Raw genomic sequence first — 18,477 nt, 5'->3', positions numbered from 1 at the left:
TTTCTACTAAATTTGAAATGAAAAACTTGGGAGGGCTTAAGTATTTTTTAGGAATAGAGGTGACGAGGTCAAGAAAAGGCATATTCCTCTCTCAGCGGAAATACGTACTAGACTTATTAATGGAAGTGGGATTACTAGAGTGTAAACCTGTGGATACACAGATTGTGCAGAACCATAGGCTTGGAGAATATTCGAACCAGGTGCCAGCCGATAAGGTGAGGTATCAAAGACAAGTGGGGAAGCTCATTTACTTATCTCACACTCGTCTTATGTCGTAAGTGTGGTAAGCCAATTTATGCATAATCTGAGTGAAGACCATATGGGTTCCGTAATTCGAATTCTCCGCTATCTAAAGTCATCACCAGGAAGAGGACTAATTTTCTCCAAGAATGCTCATCTGAAGATTGAAGGGTACACAAATGCAGATTGGGCTGGGAATATCTTGGATAGAAAGTCTACTTCAAGCTACTTTACATTTATTGGAGGAAACTTAGTTACATGGAGGAGTCAAAAAGCAGAAGGTGGTAGCATTATCCAGTGCCGAAGCTGAGTTCCGAGGCATGGCGAAATGATTATATGAGCTTCTTTGGCTTAGAAGTTTGCTAATAGATGTCGGTTTTCCTCCTGGCTCTGCAATGAATTTATTCTGTGATAACAAAGCTGTCATCGACATATCTCACAACCTAGTTCAACATGACGGCACCAAGCATGTGGAGATAGACCAACATTTCATCAAACAAAACCTGGAAGAGAAGATCATTGAGTTCCCTTTTGTTAAATCTGAAGATCAATTAGCTGACATTCTTACCAAGGCAGTTTCCAGCAGAAACTTCAATGACTCACTGGACAAGTTAGGTGTTAGAGATATCTACACACCAACTTGAGGGGGAGTGTTGGTGTGAGTCCCGCAATTAGGCAACTATGGAAATCTTAGATTTAGGAATTCCTTCATTCAAAGGTCAAACATGATTATAGCCGTAAATATTGTATAGACATAGAATAGCTTCCTAAAATAGTTTCTCTTATCTCTATATCTTGTACTCAATTTTATGGAAATGGTATGAATGAAAGTTACGTTTGACAGTCTCTGCCCCATAAGGGAGACCAATTTGGTTCGTCATGGTATATTGAACTGGGGAGTCTCCGCCCCATAAGGGAGACCAGTTGAACTCAGCCTAGTAATTAAGTTGGGTTTTGGCACTGCCCATAAAGTGTGGCTGGGTTTTGGCTCCGCCCGGTAAATGTAGTTGGGGTATTCCTCACCTCTCAAGGAGAGGTTGTAAACAACTTCTGCTCCACCCGCTTAAATGGGCAAGGATAGTGGAATCCTTATGAGGTATGCCTAAGGGGGAGGAAATAGGTTGGTTTGGTCGAACCTCGATAACAAATCGTCTCTCTCTCTCTCTCTCTCTCTCTCTCTCTCTCTCTCTCATTCAAATTTTTGCACTTTAAATTCCATTTGTGTATGCTTGTGTTATTTACTGTTAAACTTATTTGCATGCACACATTTAATTTAAATGAGATATGTTGCACTCGTATATGTTTGCATTAATTGGTAAATCATTTTACATCTACGCTTATTCTTTGAATGAGATATGTTTTGTGGTGATTCGACACAAAGCTTAAATTAGCCAAATATTTTTAAATACTCAATTCACCCCCCTCTTGGGATTACATCAATTGCATCAATCTTTAATTTCATCTGGAAATTTATCTACAAAGTCAATACTCATATTGATTGGAATGATTGTCTCATTTTCAATATTGTGTCCAAGAAATCTGATTTTTGTTTGGAATAAGATAGTCTCTTTTGCCAAGACAACTAAACCATTGATTTTAGTAATACTAATAAAGGTTTCAATATGTTTAAAAATGTTAATGAATATTTTCAGAAAATATTAACACACCTACATAGACAATGATAGATTGTGAGTAGGGATTAAAAATATCATTCATGATACTTGGAAATTCACTTGGAGCATTCTTTAAATCAAATGACATGACATTCCATTCATATTGCCTAAATGGTATTGTAAAAGCTGTTTTGTCTCTATCTTTCTCAACAATTTGAATTTGCCAAAATCTAGATTTCATATCAAAATTTGAAAATATATTTGCATCATAAACTCTTTTGACAAGATCTATTTGTTTGGAATTGGATATCTTATCCATTTTAAGACTTTGTTTAAGTGTTTACAATTGATAACTAGTCTTGGAGCACCTCTTTCAATTCGATGCAATTGAACTCCTAAAGTAGTCAAATATTTATTTGCATAATTGTTTTGTTTTACTAAAGTTTCAACTTGATTTTGTGTTGTTGATTTTAGGGGTTTTTCAATATATGTCTTTGCAAATGGTGAGACTTCAATTTATTTATTTATTTTTCATTTGTTGGATATAAACTTTTTCTTTTGGAGGATGAGTACTTGCCACAACATTTGTTTTCGTTTTGTACACTTTTTGCCAACTTTATTAATTGCATCACAATTTTTCTTTCTATTGTAAAACCAATCAAAAAAATAAATATTGTTCCCTTATTTTTCCATTTCAGCACACTATCTTTGTTTATGTTCTTCAATTTTCTTTTCTATATATCTTTCAAAAAATTGGTTTCTTAAATTTTTATTTTCTTTGTAAAAAAAATGTTTATTTATTTTTTTCTTGTCTATTTGAAAAGGTTTTTTTTTTCAATAACATGGATTTCATGGACTTTGTGATTGTGTTGGAAAAAAATTTTGTTTTGGTTCGTCATATATCGATTGAACAATTTGTTCTTCTATTTTTATTCCTTTGAGTTTTTTAGGGATATTAATTTTTAAAGAAAATGGTCTTGATTCTTCAAATTCAGCGATGTTTTGCCTAGATTGACTAAAGAATCTTTGCCGCGAGAAACTTAGTTTGGTACTTTTGAAGTCTTCTAGACTCTAGAGAGTCGTGTCAAAAATTATATTGTTTCTTTGGAATATTAATTCCTAAATCTCCAATGTTATAAGTTATAAATCCTTCAAACTTTCTATTTGAAGTTTGAATTTGAGGTCTATTTAATCTTGACTTGGTGGTTCATTTTTCAGCAATTCTATTTCTTCATATCTTACGACTCTAGGGACCATCAAATTTATGAATCGTATTGTCTCAAAATAAATTGTTTGTCCTAGAGGAACATTTGGGAAATTATACAAATGGGTTATTGCCAACTTTTTTCTTTTGGAGGATGAGTACTTGCCACAACATTTGTTTTTGTTTTGTACACTTTTTGCCAACTTTATTAATTGCATCACAATTTTTCTTTCTATTGTAAAACCAATCAAAACAATAAATATTGTTCTCTTATTTTTCCATTTCAACACACCATCTTTGTTTATATTCTTCAATTTTCTTTTCTATAAGTCTTTCAAAAAATTGGTTTCTTAAAATTTTATTTTCTTTAGATAAAAAAGTTTTATTTATTTTTTTCTTGTTTATTTGAAAAGTTTTTTTTTTTAATAAAATTGATTTTATAGGCTTTGCGATTGTGTTGGAAAAAAAATTTGTTTTGGTTGGTCATATATCGATTGAACAATTTGTTCTTCCATTTTTATTCCTTTGAGTTTTTTAGGGATATTAATTTTTAAAGAAGATGGTCTTGATTCTTCAAATTCAGCGACGTTTTGCCTAGATTGAGTAAAGGATCTTTGCCGCGAGAAACTTAGTTTGGTACTTTGGAAGTCTTCTAGACTCTATAGAGTCCTGTCAAAAATTATATTGTTTCTTTGGAATATTAATTCCTAGATCTCCAATGTTATAAGTTATAAATGTAAGAACCCGAGTCGTGATAAATGGATTAAATTATGAAAGAGTAGGGTAAAAAGGTAATTGTGCAGACTTCGTCGACGAGACCATCATTCGCCGATGAAGACTAGTGGCTCCTCGTCAACAAAATTCATGTCGAGGGGTTCGAAAAAAATTGGAAATATCTGGCTCATCGACGAAACCGCCGTCTCGTTGACGAGAAGCCCGATGAACTCGTCAACGAAGACGTCATCTCGTCAATGAATCCACCTGAGTCAAAGGGGCTATAAATATCCAAATGAGTTGCTTCCAAGCTAAGTTAGCTTAAAAATCTCTTTCTCTCTCTCTCTCTCTCTCTCTCTCTAGAACTCGAAGCTCTCTCTCTCTTTCTTGATTTCTTCATCGTTCGTCGCCTGATTCATAAATCAGATGTTACTGTGACGATCAGGGAAGAATTCTCTACGTTTTTAGCAGATCTGAATCTCATTTCGGGTAGTTTCGGGTTTCAGGCCAAAATAGAGGTAAGACTTGGTTTTTCTTTTTGATTCGAAATATGTGTAGTAGTATGAGTTGTAAGCATGTATTGTACTGTGATTTGTAGGTTTTGGAGTCTCGGTTCATAGTTTCGGGAACCGTAGAGTTCGTAGTTGGAATTCGGCTTAAGGTAAGGGGATTTAGTTTATATCAGTTACTTTTTGAAATTGGGATCGGTAAGCTTATAGGCTACGATCATATGTATGTTTTGGTAACTTATTTGGGGAAATCTATCGGGTAAAATATGAGATTTTTGGGTTTCAGTTTTATGAAAAATTTGGGGATTTCGGGTATCATCTCTACTTTGTTTGGAAAACAGTTTGTTTTGTTGAAATTGTATTATTGAGATGACTGTTATCCATATTTGTATAAAACTGTATACTTGAATTTGAAAATGATATGATTTGACGTAAACCAAATAAGTGCGGAATGTATAATTGTATGTAATTGTTCCAGGTATTTTGTAAAACAGTTATGTGGCGGCTAATTACCTTACACTGATGAGTACAGAAACATAAGTTTCAAAATGATTCTAGGTTTTGTGAAATCGGTTAGTGGCGGCTAATTACCATACGCTGAAACAGTTATGTGGCGGCTAATTACCGTACGCCGCGCCATGTACCGGTGTCAAAACCGTGGGCGAGAGTGTCCGACTCTATATCCGAGGGTGTGAAATATCACCTGTATCCCGACTGATCACCGAGGGGTATGAGCTACACTGTATTGGCAATGTAATCGCTGTGAAGTTTCGGGTTTCGTGGAGTTGTTGCATATTAGTGTGTGTTACATTGTATTAGCAATGTAATCGCTGTGAAACTTCGGGTTTCATAGCGTAGTTGCGTATTAGTGTGACGACACTGACCGTATGTTTGGGTATCGTATGTACTGGAATTGATTTGTGAAAATACTGAAACTGTATGGAGATGTTTTTAAACTGTATCGTATTGTATGGTATTATATTTTACATAAAATAACACTGGTATGCTACACATTGATATAACCTGTTTTCTTCCTTATTGAGAGGTGTCTCACCCCGAATGTACGTACAAATATTTTTAGGTCTTTCAGGTAGTCGTAACTAGCATCCTAGCAATTGAAAGCGAGAGTGTCGATAGCTGGTGTTTGTGCCTATTTAGGTACGAATTTTTTAATCGGGTTGTCGTTATGGTTTTTGTAGACACCCGGGGTATGTTTTGTAATTATGGGAATGTATATCCTAATTTTGTATAGACTCTGGTATGGTATTGCACATGTATAGAAAGACCGTAATTCGCTGTGCATTTGATGAGTGTGGATGTATATGTGTTTGTGTATAGGGCATTCACAGGGTCGGACCATTTTATTGTATTGTATCATGTATGTTTAAATTGATACAGAGACAGGTTACGTTACTAGATTCACACTCGGGACCCATCTGCGGGTTCGGGGCGTAACAATAAATCCTTCAAAATTTCTATTTGAAGTTTGAATTTGAGGTCTATTTACTCTTGACTTGGTTCATTCTTCAGCAATTCTATTTCTTCCTATCTTACAACTCTAGGGAGCATCAAATTTTGTGTCATATTGTCTCAAAATAAATTGTTTGTCCTAGAGGAACATCTGGGGAATTATACAAATGAGTTATTGCATATGTAAGGATTCAAATTTTGTAAATTAATGACATCTACATTTATCCATCTCTAACTTATGATGATGATGATGTTCATTGATACATATACAGTAAAGTCCCACAAATTTAGCAATAAGTTTTCTTCAAATGGTCGAATTTATTCTTGAGAAAACAGATCATGTGAGAGTATATATAAATATATGATGTTTAGATTGTTTAGAATATATCGATTATAATGCATTATTAGTATTTAATTATTTTAACTTATGTAATTTATTATTACATGCTATTTATATTTTAGGTAATATGAAAAACTTTGTATTTGCTAATGTTTTTTTAGAAAAAAAATATTACATACTTTCTTATAAAATATTGTCCTTGGCTCTTGGGGCACACAACTAAACCACTAGGAGAACATTCTTTTCTTTCTATCATTTTCTACATAAATAATGAAGTTTTATTGAATTTACTTTTTTTTGTAACTAATAGATTATTTTGTTAAAATTCTATTATATTTAGGAATTTTTTTCTCCTTCTCATTTAGGTCAATTTGAAACTCAGAAAATATTAGATAAAGAAAAGGAAAATATCAAGAAATTCTCATTTTCATATTTGGTTGTCAAGGAAAGTGAGAAAGAAAATAAAAAGTATACCAAATCTATAAAGTTTTACACATCATTAAAATTTAGTTTTTTTAAAATTTTTAGTCATATTAAAATAAACTTTTATTTTTGATAATTTTTAATAGAGAAGGAAAATATAAGGGAAAATGAGTTTTCTCCTCATTTTCCTTTTTTTTTTTCTTTTTTCACATAAAATCCTTGACCCAAATAGACGTTTAAATTCAGAAAAAATTAGAAAATATAGTAATAGCAAGAATTCCCTAGAATTTCTATTATATTTGAGCCCATAATTGATGATAGAACAATTATCTGTTTCTAAGAATTTTGTAGAGTACCATTCGATTTTTTTAGCTGCCTTGCTATTGTTCAACCTAAAACAGTTGCATTGAGTAGAGAGAGAGAGAGAGAGAGAGAGAGAGAGAGAGAGAGAGAGAGAGAGAGAGAGAGAGAGAGAGAGAGAGAGAGAGAGAGAGAGAGAGAGAGAGAGGAGTAGCAATTCAACATTTGATATCAATAGTTTTGTGACTTAATTTTTTTTTTAAATTTATAATTTTTTTATTTTACATATGAGCAAGAAATTTAAAATGTTGACTTGGATTTGTATTGATTTGAAAGAAATTTCTTTTAAAAAAAGAAGAATTCACAATCTGACTTCAATGTTTCGTGCATAAAATAAGAAATTTAAAATATAAAAAAATAAAGATGAATTTAGATTGTCTGTATAATTTCAGAAAATTAAAAATTAATGTGATATTTTTGTAATTGTTTAAGAAAAATTAAAAATAAAACAATTTTTACAAATAAATGATATCAAAATGTTTACCCTGTTTTATGTCTCATATGAATGTTGTAAAATTTTTCAAAATAACTAAAAGTTTACTAATTGTAAGAAAAACAGTACTATCGTATGTAAAATACGTGGGTGGCAGGATTCGAACCTGCGCGGGCAGAGCCCACACGATTTCAAGTCATGCCCGATAACCACTCCTGCACGCCCACTTGATGTTATGTTAGCTGAGAAAAATAAATAATTAAATACATATTGCTCCATTCCTTCCCCATCCTCCTCATCAACGCTGGAGGGCTGGAGTTTAGACCTGACAAAATGGATAAAAATCCGTTAATCTGAACCGCATCCGACCCGTTTTACCCAATTTATAATTATCCGTTTGCCAAACGAGTCGAATATTATTTTTCATTTTCATATCTGTCCTCTTAGCGGGTCGGGTCGGGTTTATCCGACAGATATCCGTCAACTCGCTTACATTAGTAACCTAGGAAAGCCCAATAGGCTACAGCCAAAGTCCAAAGACTCCAAACCCAGCCAGCCTATGAGCCCACAGCCCCAAGTGCCCACGGCCGCACGGCCCACACGGCCCACTCGGCCCCTCCCACTCCAATCCCAGGCCAACCGGCCCAACCCTAAATCCCTAATCACCTAATGCCCGCAGCCCAATTCAATTCGAGCCCTAGCTGCCTGCTGCCCTATTCGATTCTTCATTTGTGCGTGGCGAACGTCTCTGCTCAGAGAGCCAACGTCTCTGCTCAGAGAGCCAACACTTCATTGTGGCCTTCTTCTTCGACCCTTCGAAGCCCTCTGGCCTTCGTGAGTTGGTCTTCTACACTGCGAACCAGCAGGAGCCCTTCGCGAGTTCGTCACTTCGTCAGGAACTTCGCGAGTTCATCGTGGACATTTTCAAACCAGAAGGAGCTCCTCGCAAGCTCGTCTTTGAGCGTTTGTGAGTTCGTGAGTTCATTTGCGTCGAAGTTCGAATTTGTAAGTATTCTTCTTCTTCTTCTACAAATCTGCTTTTTACTTTCCATGTTCATCAGTTTTTTAATATGTTTAGCAGTATTGTTTGGGATTTTCTCTTTTTGTTTTAACCTTAATGATGGGGAGCTTGAGGAACTCTCTCACGTGGTTCTTGGATTCTTCTTGTTATTACCATTGTGGGGATTTTAGGATTGGTGTTTGGATAATTATGGTGTTTTCTCTTGTAAATGATTCTGTACTCACCTGAACACATCTTATCATTTTTTTCATCTTGCCAATAAATTGTGGAGAGCTAAAGTTCCTTCAAAGTAAAGGTGTTGTGTAGATCACCATTTAGGGTTAACACCAATGATTTGTTGTAGCCTTGCAGGTTGAGAGACCTTATTAGGCTTTATGTTCAGATGTTTGTGTCATGTGTAGCTATGGAAATAAGGACTGTGCTCATTTATTCTCAGTCCTGTGGCTTGGTGTCTTTGGAACAAGATTTTTGGCCTGTTAGGAAGTGTTATGGGTGCCCTTATTCTTTGGAGGATTTCTTGGTGGTTGAATTTAGAGATTTTGGAAGGTGTGGAATTCTACTTTCATTGTTATTTTGGTTATTTGGTGCCCAGATTTTTTGAGACCATGGGTCTTCTATAGACTTGATTTGGGACTGGATGCTCAATAAAGGTGTTTTGGCATTGCTGGTGTTGCTGAGAGTCACCACGATCGATTGGCTCAAACCTAGTTTGGGCGGTCTTCTTGTATGAGCATTTTCTATTTCTTTTCTTCTCTTAGAAAATTTCACTTTTTACAATATCATGTTTCGTTACATGTTTGTTAAAATGTCCAAGTGGTGATTAGTCTCTAATTTTTTTTGTCATCTAACCTCCTGGTCAACTGGAAAACAGAGACAATTTATTACTAATATTATTCTATATTCTAAATATAAATCCATTTTCTCTTTAAAAATTTAAGCTAGTAATACTATTGCAATTTTTTTTTTTGGCTTTCTCTGCTCTGTTAAATGGAGCCAAAGGTCTTATTTTGAAGAATCCTCAATTTGAAATGTCATCATTTAGGCATTTCCATGGGCATAAAGGCAATGTGCCTTTTGAGTACAAAATTTTTAAATGGAACTAAAGATCTTATTTTGAAGAATTCACCTATTGGAACATCATGTTTTCTTGAATGAAGCTTGTTAAAAGGCATAAGTGACAAATTATTCTTTAGAATTGGCATTGTTGTGCCTTTTGATTGTGAAATTTTTAGAAATTTCTTGGGACTAATTTATTATGTTTATGTTTGAGTTTCTATTTTGAGTTGGATTGGGACTAATTAATTATGTTTTATTGTTTATAGTTTTACTTGCTTGAATCAGGAGTTGTTAATTAGTATAAATGATTGAATGATTGATAGTTACTAAAAAAATTAATACACAAACTAATCGCAAGTTTCCGTATACAACTTAAATTATTATGACAAAAAATAAATTATTAATAAAATTATATTTGAGAATGACGGATTATCCGCCCATTCGTCATGAATTATCCGACCCGAAACTGCTTAATCTGCCACTTAAACGAGTCGAATATGGATTATGAATTTTTTACCTGATAATCCGCCTTATCCGCCACGGATAAACTAACCCGATCCGCTTTGCCAGGTCTACTGGAGTCCCAACCAACTCATAAGCTTCTCTCAGCTGCAGACGAAGAGGAGCAATTTTCCAAGTCCAGCGGCAATCAGCAGGTACGTTTCTCTCTCTCTCTCTCACTCTCTCACTCTCTCGTAAGTTGTATCTAATCCTGTTGGAGTGTCAAGCTTGCCTAAAGGAAATCCAGACCGTCCATTCCTAGAGAGATCCAGCGGCTGTTTTTTGTTTCAGTTATGGGGGAGGGCTTTGTTGTAATTTACTCCTATTTCTAATCGTTAAACAAAAACAACTGGGCTGAGATTTTCTTGGAAGGCTTTAGAACAGACAGCAACCTAGGGGGGTTCTTCATCTTTTGGGCGTCTTCGCAGCGTCAAGAAAAAACAGCAGCGCAGGGGGCTTTAGAAAAAGAGCCGCGAGGGTTTTCTTGGCTCCAGCCGCGAGAGACTCTTGTAGAGCCGCAGTGAGTCTTCTTCTTCACCCCGAGCGCAGGAGAGACGTCTTCACTTGTAACCGCGTGAGAGAGCACCTGCGACCCGAGGAGGCCATCACCGCCGAGAGAGGTTCTTCAGCCGCAGCGCGCGGGAGAGGGAGACGGCAGGAGGTGGGTGTAGCGTGGGTATCTCCAGCAGATGTGCACGCAAGGGTAAGTGAAGGTAAAGACACAGATTTAGTTTCTTGGGAGGGATTTCTTGTAGGGAAATCAGGGAGGAATATAGGGAGAAACCTAGGGTTCTTCGCAGGTGCAAAAAGGGTGGTTTCTTGGATTATTCTTGGGCTGATTTCCAGAGGAGATTGGTAAGACAAGAAAGAGTAAATCTGTGTATGTGTATATATTTCCGCCGATTTAATATAGTATCTCTGGAGGTGAGTTTCTGCAGTGGATGTAAGCCAAGTTTTGGGCCGAACCACGTAAATGTGTTCTTGTGATTGTGGTTGTGATTGTCGCATGTTTATGTTTTGCTGAATATTGGATTGGTGAACATATATTTTTCTTGATCAGGCTTAGCGCACACACACACGTCAAAATAAATAGGTTTAAGTTTAGGTGTAATTGTGGTTGATGCTTGTACAAATTCAGATTATTATTGTGGCTTGCTTATAATTAATTGAGATCTGAAAATTGGAATTAGCAATCAGCTAGTTATACACACAACAAATCCCTTCGGTGAGGTCGCTCAATCTAGGTGCATGGCCTAAGACGTAGGTGTTCTGGGCGTATGGGCCGTATGGGTCTGTTTTGACAGCTGATGTTAATGGCTCTTTTGGACCGCAAGCTGCAAAGTAAAAATAGAAGAAGAGGAAGAAGAGTGAGGAAGATGATGATTGGTACGGGCCAAAGCAAATTGGGACCCGCCATTGCCGGCAACTGCTGGGAGCCCTTTTGGGGTTATGGTTGGCGGCAAACGAGTCAAGCCTTCGCGAGAAATTCTGTTGATTTGAAAATGGCTCGTTCAAACTCCGTTCATCAAAATATACAAGCCAACCTCCAGTTAAAATTGAAGTTTGTCAAGTAGACTAGGCAAGCTCGAATGACATCATATTCAGTTCTCCAAACGCGCTAGCTTAACGCTCGTTTATAAATTCAACGATGTGTTTATTGAATTCGCTCGTTACCTAAACTTGTTTATATATAAATTTAAATTTTAAACGATGTCATACCAGCAAGGCACCATGTGCGAGCCCAATGGATAACTTGTAGCTTATTCTTACTCTATCCTCCCTCTCACCTTCCACTAACCCGTATTTGTATTTTACTTGGCTTTCAGTGTTTCATTTCCAAAATATTTCCTTGTAACCTCCAAATTCAAAATTTTTGAAGTTTCTTGTTGACAACATCAATCTCGGGAAAATTTTGAGCTTGTTTCCTATTTCGTTGTTTTTGTAATTCTCGTTGATTTTCAAGTTTAGAGCACAGGGATTGGCTAATGGCATTTAATAATGTTATTTCTCATTTAGATGGTAGTTTTTGTCTGGTGGTTAATCCTTGCTGATGTCCTGTTTGATGTTTTGCAGAAGCAGTCATCACTTTGTTTGATGCCCAAACTTGGTTAAAAAGCGACTTTGATGGCTTCTACATTCTTCAGAGGGATTCAAACTTATGGCCTCTTATTCTTTCCATCAGCATCGCTAAGGAGAACTGGTTTTTTTTATTGTACGATGAAAAGTACACAAACTCATGCTAAAACCCATGGCAAGCCACCGCCAGAGACTAAAGTCACGCAACAGTCTCAGAGCAAAACCCTTGATAGATTCTCACAAGATTATGAAGCAGTTATTGGTATAGAAACACATGTTCAGCTCTCCACTCTCACCAAGGCTTTTTGTAGCTGCCCGTACAATTATGGGTCTCCACCAAACACCACTGTTTGTCCCATTTGCATGGGTCTGCCTGGCGCATTGCCAGTTTTGAATTCAAAGGTCATTGAGTATGCAGTGAAAGTCGGTCTTGCTCTCAATTGTCATTTGTCTCTCAACTCAAAGTTTGATAGGAAGCAGTACTTCTATCCAGACCTTCCAAAGGGTTATCAAATTTCTCAGTTTGATCTCCCAGTTGCAACTAGTGGTTTTATTGATTTGGATTTGCCAGTTGAGTTTGGTGGTGGGCATAGAAGGTTTGGAATAACCAGAGTTCATATGGAGGAGGATGCTGGAAAGCTACTTCATTCAGGAAATGAGAGTCACTCCCAGGAAATTACTTTCACCTTTGCTAATTTGCTACTCTGCTTTGACCAGTTTCCTTTATGGATTCAATGTATACCTTTTTTTTCCTGGAAGATTAGATGCTAATTGCTTATATTTATGGGTTTTTGAAATTTCCTTGACTATTATTATTTTGGTTGTAGCTATTAGTGTTATGGTTGCATAATAGAGTTTCAAGTTTATCAAGCACTCTTTTTGTTGTTGCTTATTTTTCTGGTGGTTGATTAGGCTTTCTACCACTCTAGGGCTTATGGCTGGTCTTAGTTAATAATATTTTGTATGCTGTATGCTTGTTGACTTTTTCATGCTTTTTTTTGTGCAGGTTGATTTGAATAGAGCAGGGGTACCTTTGCTTGAGATTGTTTCAGAACCTGATATGCGAACTGGTATTGAAGCTGCAGAGTATGCTGCAGAGTTGCAGAGATTGGTTCGATATTTGGGAGTGAGTAATGGCAATATGCAAGAAGGTTCACTTCGTTGTGATGTGAATGTCTCAGTTCGACCGCTTGGACAGTCAGAGTATGGGACAAAGGTAAATGTAGTTCGATTTTATGCTTCACTAAGATATGATGTAGACATATTAGCATGGAGAGATAGTAGTTTCATATTGCAATATAATTGTTTCTTCAAAATTTTTCTTACAAAGTATTTTTGCGGCCTTCCTCTTGTTTTTAATTTGTTCAGTTAATTTGTTTGGAATGTGCTTGTTGTGCCGGACACCCCACTTGTGCCAAACACCAATACTACAACTAATGCTATTGAATATATAAAAAACGAAAGTAATGCAGAAATTAATAATAAAAATAGTAAAAAGAACAAGACAAGAAATTAACAAGGTTCGGTATAGAATTACCTACGTCCTCGGCGCCGATGATTAATCCACTACTTTTTGACAAAGTACAACTTTGAGGTGTGTTTTACAAATTGAGAGTTGAGCTCTGTATATAACTTCAACTTCAAGTCCAAAAAACACTTCTCACCAATGTGGGACAAACAAAGAAAAAATTCAAAGCAACTTTTTCCACCAATGTTGAAATATTCTACTAATGTGGGACAAAAAACAACAAATCTCCACCTTGACGATAAATTTAACAAAATTTTCAGTCACCAACATTTTCTGGAGTTCCACATCATCGACGCCTTCCAAAAAATATTCGGACTTGTAAGATATTGATCAAGTCCAAACAATGTTTGAATTTGATTGTTGTCACAATCTTGGTCAACATATTTGCGGGATTTTCAGTTGTAGCAATCTTCTTAAGTAGTATTTGCCCTCCATCAATAATATCCCGCATAAAATGAAACCTAATGTTGGTGTGCTTCGTTTGTGCATGGTAGACTTGGTTTTTTGCTAAATGAATAGCACTTTGACTATCATAGAACACAACAATGTGCTTCTGAACAATTCCCAAATTTTCAAGTAAACCCTGCAACCAAATAACTTCCTTAACAACCTCTGAAGTTGCCATGTACTCTGCTTCTCTTGTAGACAAGGTAATGGTAGACTGTAAGGTAGACCTCCAACTCGCTGGACCATTAGCAAATGTAAAAACATATCCAGTAGTTGATCGACGTTTATCCAGATCTCCTGTAAAATCAGAATCCACATATCCAACAACTTGTTGATTAATAGTATTATTTTTCTCAAATACTATACCAACATCAATCGTATTCATAATATTATCTCAAAATCCATTTCACAACTTGCCAATGTCCTTTACTCGGATCATGTATCTACCTGTTCACCATATTAACAACTTGTGAAAATACTAACTTGTGAAATATCAAGGCTAGTACAAATCATTGCATACATCAGACTACCAACAGCACTTGCATAAGGAACCTATGACATATACTTATGTTCCTCATCTGATTTAGGAGATAAAACTGCACGAAGTTTGAAATGAGGAGTAAGAGGAGTGCTTACTAGTTTTAACTGCTTAGACATGCCAAAACTCTGTACTACCTTCTTCAAATACTGTTTCTGAGACAAATTAACTCTTCCTCTCATTCTGTCTCTGCGAATCTCTATCCTGAGTATCTTCTTTGTTTCACCAAGATCTTTCATCTCAAACTCTTGATTTAACTGACTTTTCAACTTGTTGATTTCTTCCCTGTTATCTGAAGCTATCAACATATCGTCAGCATACAAGAGTAAATATATAAAAGATTCATTTTGTAGTTTGCGAAAATAAACACAATGATCATGTCTATTTCTGATGTACTTGTGACCCATCATAATCGTTTGTACCACTGTTTTGGAGACTGTTTTAAACCATACAACGATTTACCCAGTTTACATACCCAAATTTTCTTTTCCAGCAGCCTGAAATCCATCTGACTGAGTCATATAGATTTCCTCTTCTAAATCACCATGTAAAAATGCAGTTTTTACATTGAGCTGAACTGGTTCAAGATTAAATTGTGCTACCAAAGCCAACAAAATTCGAATGGAAGAATGTTTAACAACTGGAGAAAATACCTCATTATAATCAATGCTTTCCTTCTGTGCGTAGCCCTTAGCTACCAATCTAGCTTTGAAGTGAACATTCTTTGCATATGGAATTCCTTCTTTCTTTACATAAACTCATTTGCAACCAATTGCGTTCTTACCTTTGGGCAGCTGGGTTAGCTCCCAAGTCTGATTATGATGAAGAAACTGCATTTCTTCATCCATCGCTCTTTTTCACTTGTCTGATTTAGAGTTCCTCATTGCTTCTTTGAAAGTGCAAGGAACATGATACTCCACAACTAGAAGTGCATAGGCCATTATATCAATGTACCGAACAAGTTTTCGAATTTCTCGTCTTGGTCTTTGAGAAACAATTGATTCTTGTTGTTGTGAAGATTCTCGAATTGAAATCTCTTGTTCTTGTACACTATTCCCCACCGTAACTGAAGAGTTACCTTGTGTAGTCTCATTTCTCACTGGGTTTCCAAAAATTGTCTCAACCTCCACCTATTGTTAAGTACCACTGGTATTCTCTTCAACTCGTGACTCTTTGCGTATTGTTTTTTTCATCATCGCAAGTTCATCAAAAGTCATATCCCTGCTTAAAATCATTTTTTTCGTTTCAAGACACCAAACACGGTATCCTTTGACTCCTGCACTTATCCCCAAGAATATTGCTTTCTTGGCTTTTGGATCCAACTTAATTTCTTTAATATGATAATAAGCCATAGTACCAAATATATGTAAAGAATCATAATCACTAGCAGGCTTTTCAGATCATACCTCATAGGGTGTTTTTTCCCCTATTGCAGATGATGGTAGACGATTGATGAGATGACACGCATATCTAACAACCTCAGCCCAAAACGTTTTGTCTAACCCAGTATTAGACAACATACATCGAACTTTCTCCAGCAAAATTCAATTCATGCGCTCTATCACCCAATTCTGCTGTGGTGTATTTCTAACTGTGAAGTGTCGAGCAAGCTATATGGAGAGGTTAGAAAAATCAGAAGTAAAGAAAAGCAGCCGTGGAGGGGATCTTCTTTGTGGAAGGAGGGGGTTTTTGTTAAGAAATAATTGTCCAACGCAATTGGGATGGAGTATTGCAGGCCAAAGTCCAGGGTTCCATGGTTAAAAGAGAAAAATATAAAGTCTCTCTTTTTTTTTAAATTTTATAAATAGTATAAATATTAAGAGAACAGCGAACATACACCATAAATACATTTTTATCAGCAAGGTGGTGGTGTAGTAAAAGGAAAGAGAAAGGGACAATATGCAAATTCTAATGTAGCCAACTGAAACAGTGAACCATAGACCACTGGTTGAGGGTATGGAATTTATTAGAATCCTGGATGAATCATCTGGTTTTGGAGGCCTCTTGGTGACAATGAGGTGTTGGACACTTGTTGGATCTTGATGGATTCACTATGGCTTTTTTTTTTTAAACAAATAAAAAATAAAATTTGGTATTTGTTGAAGGAAGATCTTTTTGAGGTGTTTTCTGATATTTATGCGACAGGAGATTTTGGAGGAAAATCTGAATGGGAAATATTTTGATTGGTAAATTATCAATTTTGTCTTAGAAAAAAAAATTGACATTGATTTGGGTCTTGGATTGATATCAATACCAACGGCACCTTCTTTGCTTTGATTTGAAGAAAAGTGGAGCTACTTGCATTAAGGGTTTTTGACTCATTACGTTAGTGGGATGTGCCTATAAATTGCTATTGAAAGTCCTAGCCAGGAGGTTAAAGTAGCTGGTGGGGCTGTTCTAAAATGCCTTTGCAAGGGAAGACAAATCAGTGATGCAACACTTGTGGTTAATGAGCTTGTGGGTTGCAAATTAAAAAAGGCGGAAAAGGGACTATTTGTGAGCTTGACAAAGTGATTGGTGAAAGTGTATGATCATGCTTGTCGGGCCATTCTTATATGTGTCTTCGAGAAAATGAATTGGATGTGGCAATTTTTGTACAGTCATTTTTCCATTCTCATCTGTGGGATTCGTTTTTCACTCATCTAGGGGGCTTCTTTCCCTTGGCTCCTTTTTATTTTGTTATCAAGGTTCTAAGCAAAATTTATTCAGCACATGGATCATGGTCTGATGGCAGGTTTTGTAGTGGGAGGACAATAGGAGGATAGTTTTGCACTTGATCGTTGCTGATTACACTATAATATTTTGTGATGCTAAGTTGAATGAAGTTCTAAATCTTGGTTGCATTTCGCTTTATTTGAAGGTTATCTTTGAGAAGAATGAGTTAATTCCTTTAGGAGATGGGGTTGAAGGTGAAATGCTGCAAACAATTTGGGATCCAAGGTTGAGAGTCTCCCCTTGACCATTTGGGGGCTTCCGCTTGGGTGCTAAATTTGAAGATGAATGGATGTGGCCGATGTGAGCCAGTGATGGAAAGATTCAAATGTGAACAGGGTGAAAAGAGATTATCTATGAAAACAAGGGAGAATTGCATTCGTTAAAATACTTTGCTCAACTTTCTTGTGTAGTTCATGTCTCTCTTCTTGATTCCAAGCCAGTGACAAGGAGGGTTGAAGCAATTTAGAGGGATTTTTGAGGGGGCAACATTGGTGGGCTGTTTTTAGTACCAGTTGATGAGGTAGTAGGTGGTAAAACCATGGTTCGAAATCGCGGTCGCAGGTAACGTCGCGAAACGGTCGCGGGTGTCGCGGGTCGCGGGAGACGCGGGTGTTATGTAACGGGAAGCGGGCGTAACGGTCGTGAATTTTTTTCACACATGCACAACCATGCCAAAATTAAAAAATAAGCATGAAATCCATTAATACATGATTTTTAATGAATTTTGCAGGCTTTCATTCACCCTACAAATGCTTTTTAATAGGCATTATGATTTTTATATTAATTTTAGTGCGCTGTTTACAAAAAAAAGCATATTTTTTTATAGTTTACATTAGTTTAATGAGTAAAAAGATGTAGAAATGTAAGAATCAATTAATTAAAGTCATAAAGTTACTAAAAATGAATCAATACTCAATAGATTTAATACTCAATAAGTCAATATACACATTACAGTGATTACACATACATGAATTTAAAAAGTGATTAATATCAAATATCAATAAATAGTTGAAAATACATGAATACAATATTACAAATTTATAACATAACACATGTCACCACCAAAAAGAATGACGTGGAGGGTCTTCATAATTTGCATCTGTATCTTGAGATTGGGATGGGAAATTATCTCCCCATCCTTGTGGAAATACATAGTTAAATGAACCCAAGTTTGCGTCATTTTGTTGTTGCTCTTGAAAATGTACTGGTGATGAAAATTCTCCTGAATAATGTCTACAAGTTGGGGCAGGGGCTGGCTCTGGGTAGTGTGTAGAAGAAGACTCACTAGA

The 18,477-nt window shown here is 36.1% G+C and overlaps 1 protein-coding gene and 1 non-coding gene across 2 annotated transcripts in view; one reads left to right on the top strand and one right to left on the bottom strand.

Moving 5' to 3' along the window:
• Positions 1 to 7,451: 7,451 nt before the first annotated feature.
• Positions 7,452 to 7,533, bottom strand: TRNAS-UGA (transfer RNA serine (anticodon UGA)). Its single transcript has one exon. It is a non-coding gene; the product is annotated as a tRNA-Ser (tRNA).
• Positions 7,534 to 7,997: 464 nt separating this feature from the next.
• LOC131151793 (glutamyl-tRNA(Gln) amidotransferase subunit B, chloroplastic/mitochondrial) overlaps positions 7,998 to 18,477 on the top strand; it is a 30,178-nt gene continuing 19,698 nt past the window's right edge. The window contains exons 1-4 of the mRNA XM_058103210.1: positions 7,998 to 8,311; positions 9,954 to 10,039; positions 11,958 to 12,633; positions 12,968 to 13,176. Coding sequence (XP_057959193.1) covers positions 12,009 to 12,633; positions 12,968 to 13,176 — 834 coding nt within the window. The 5' untranslated portion in view covers positions 7,998 to 8,311; positions 9,954 to 10,039; positions 11,958 to 12,008. The remainder of the gene's footprint in view (positions 8,312 to 9,953; positions 10,040 to 11,957; positions 12,634 to 12,967; positions 13,177 to 18,477) is intronic.

The sequence above is a fragment of the Malania oleifera genome, chromosome 3, assembly GCF_029873635.1.
Source record: "Malania oleifera isolate guangnan ecotype guangnan chromosome 3, ASM2987363v1, whole genome shotgun sequence".
Taxonomy (NCBI): Eukaryota; Viridiplantae; Streptophyta; class Magnoliopsida; order Santalales; family Ximeniaceae; genus Malania; species Malania oleifera.
Note: the sequence above shows the minus strand (reverse complement) of the source record. Positions and strands in the feature narration are given on the sequence as shown.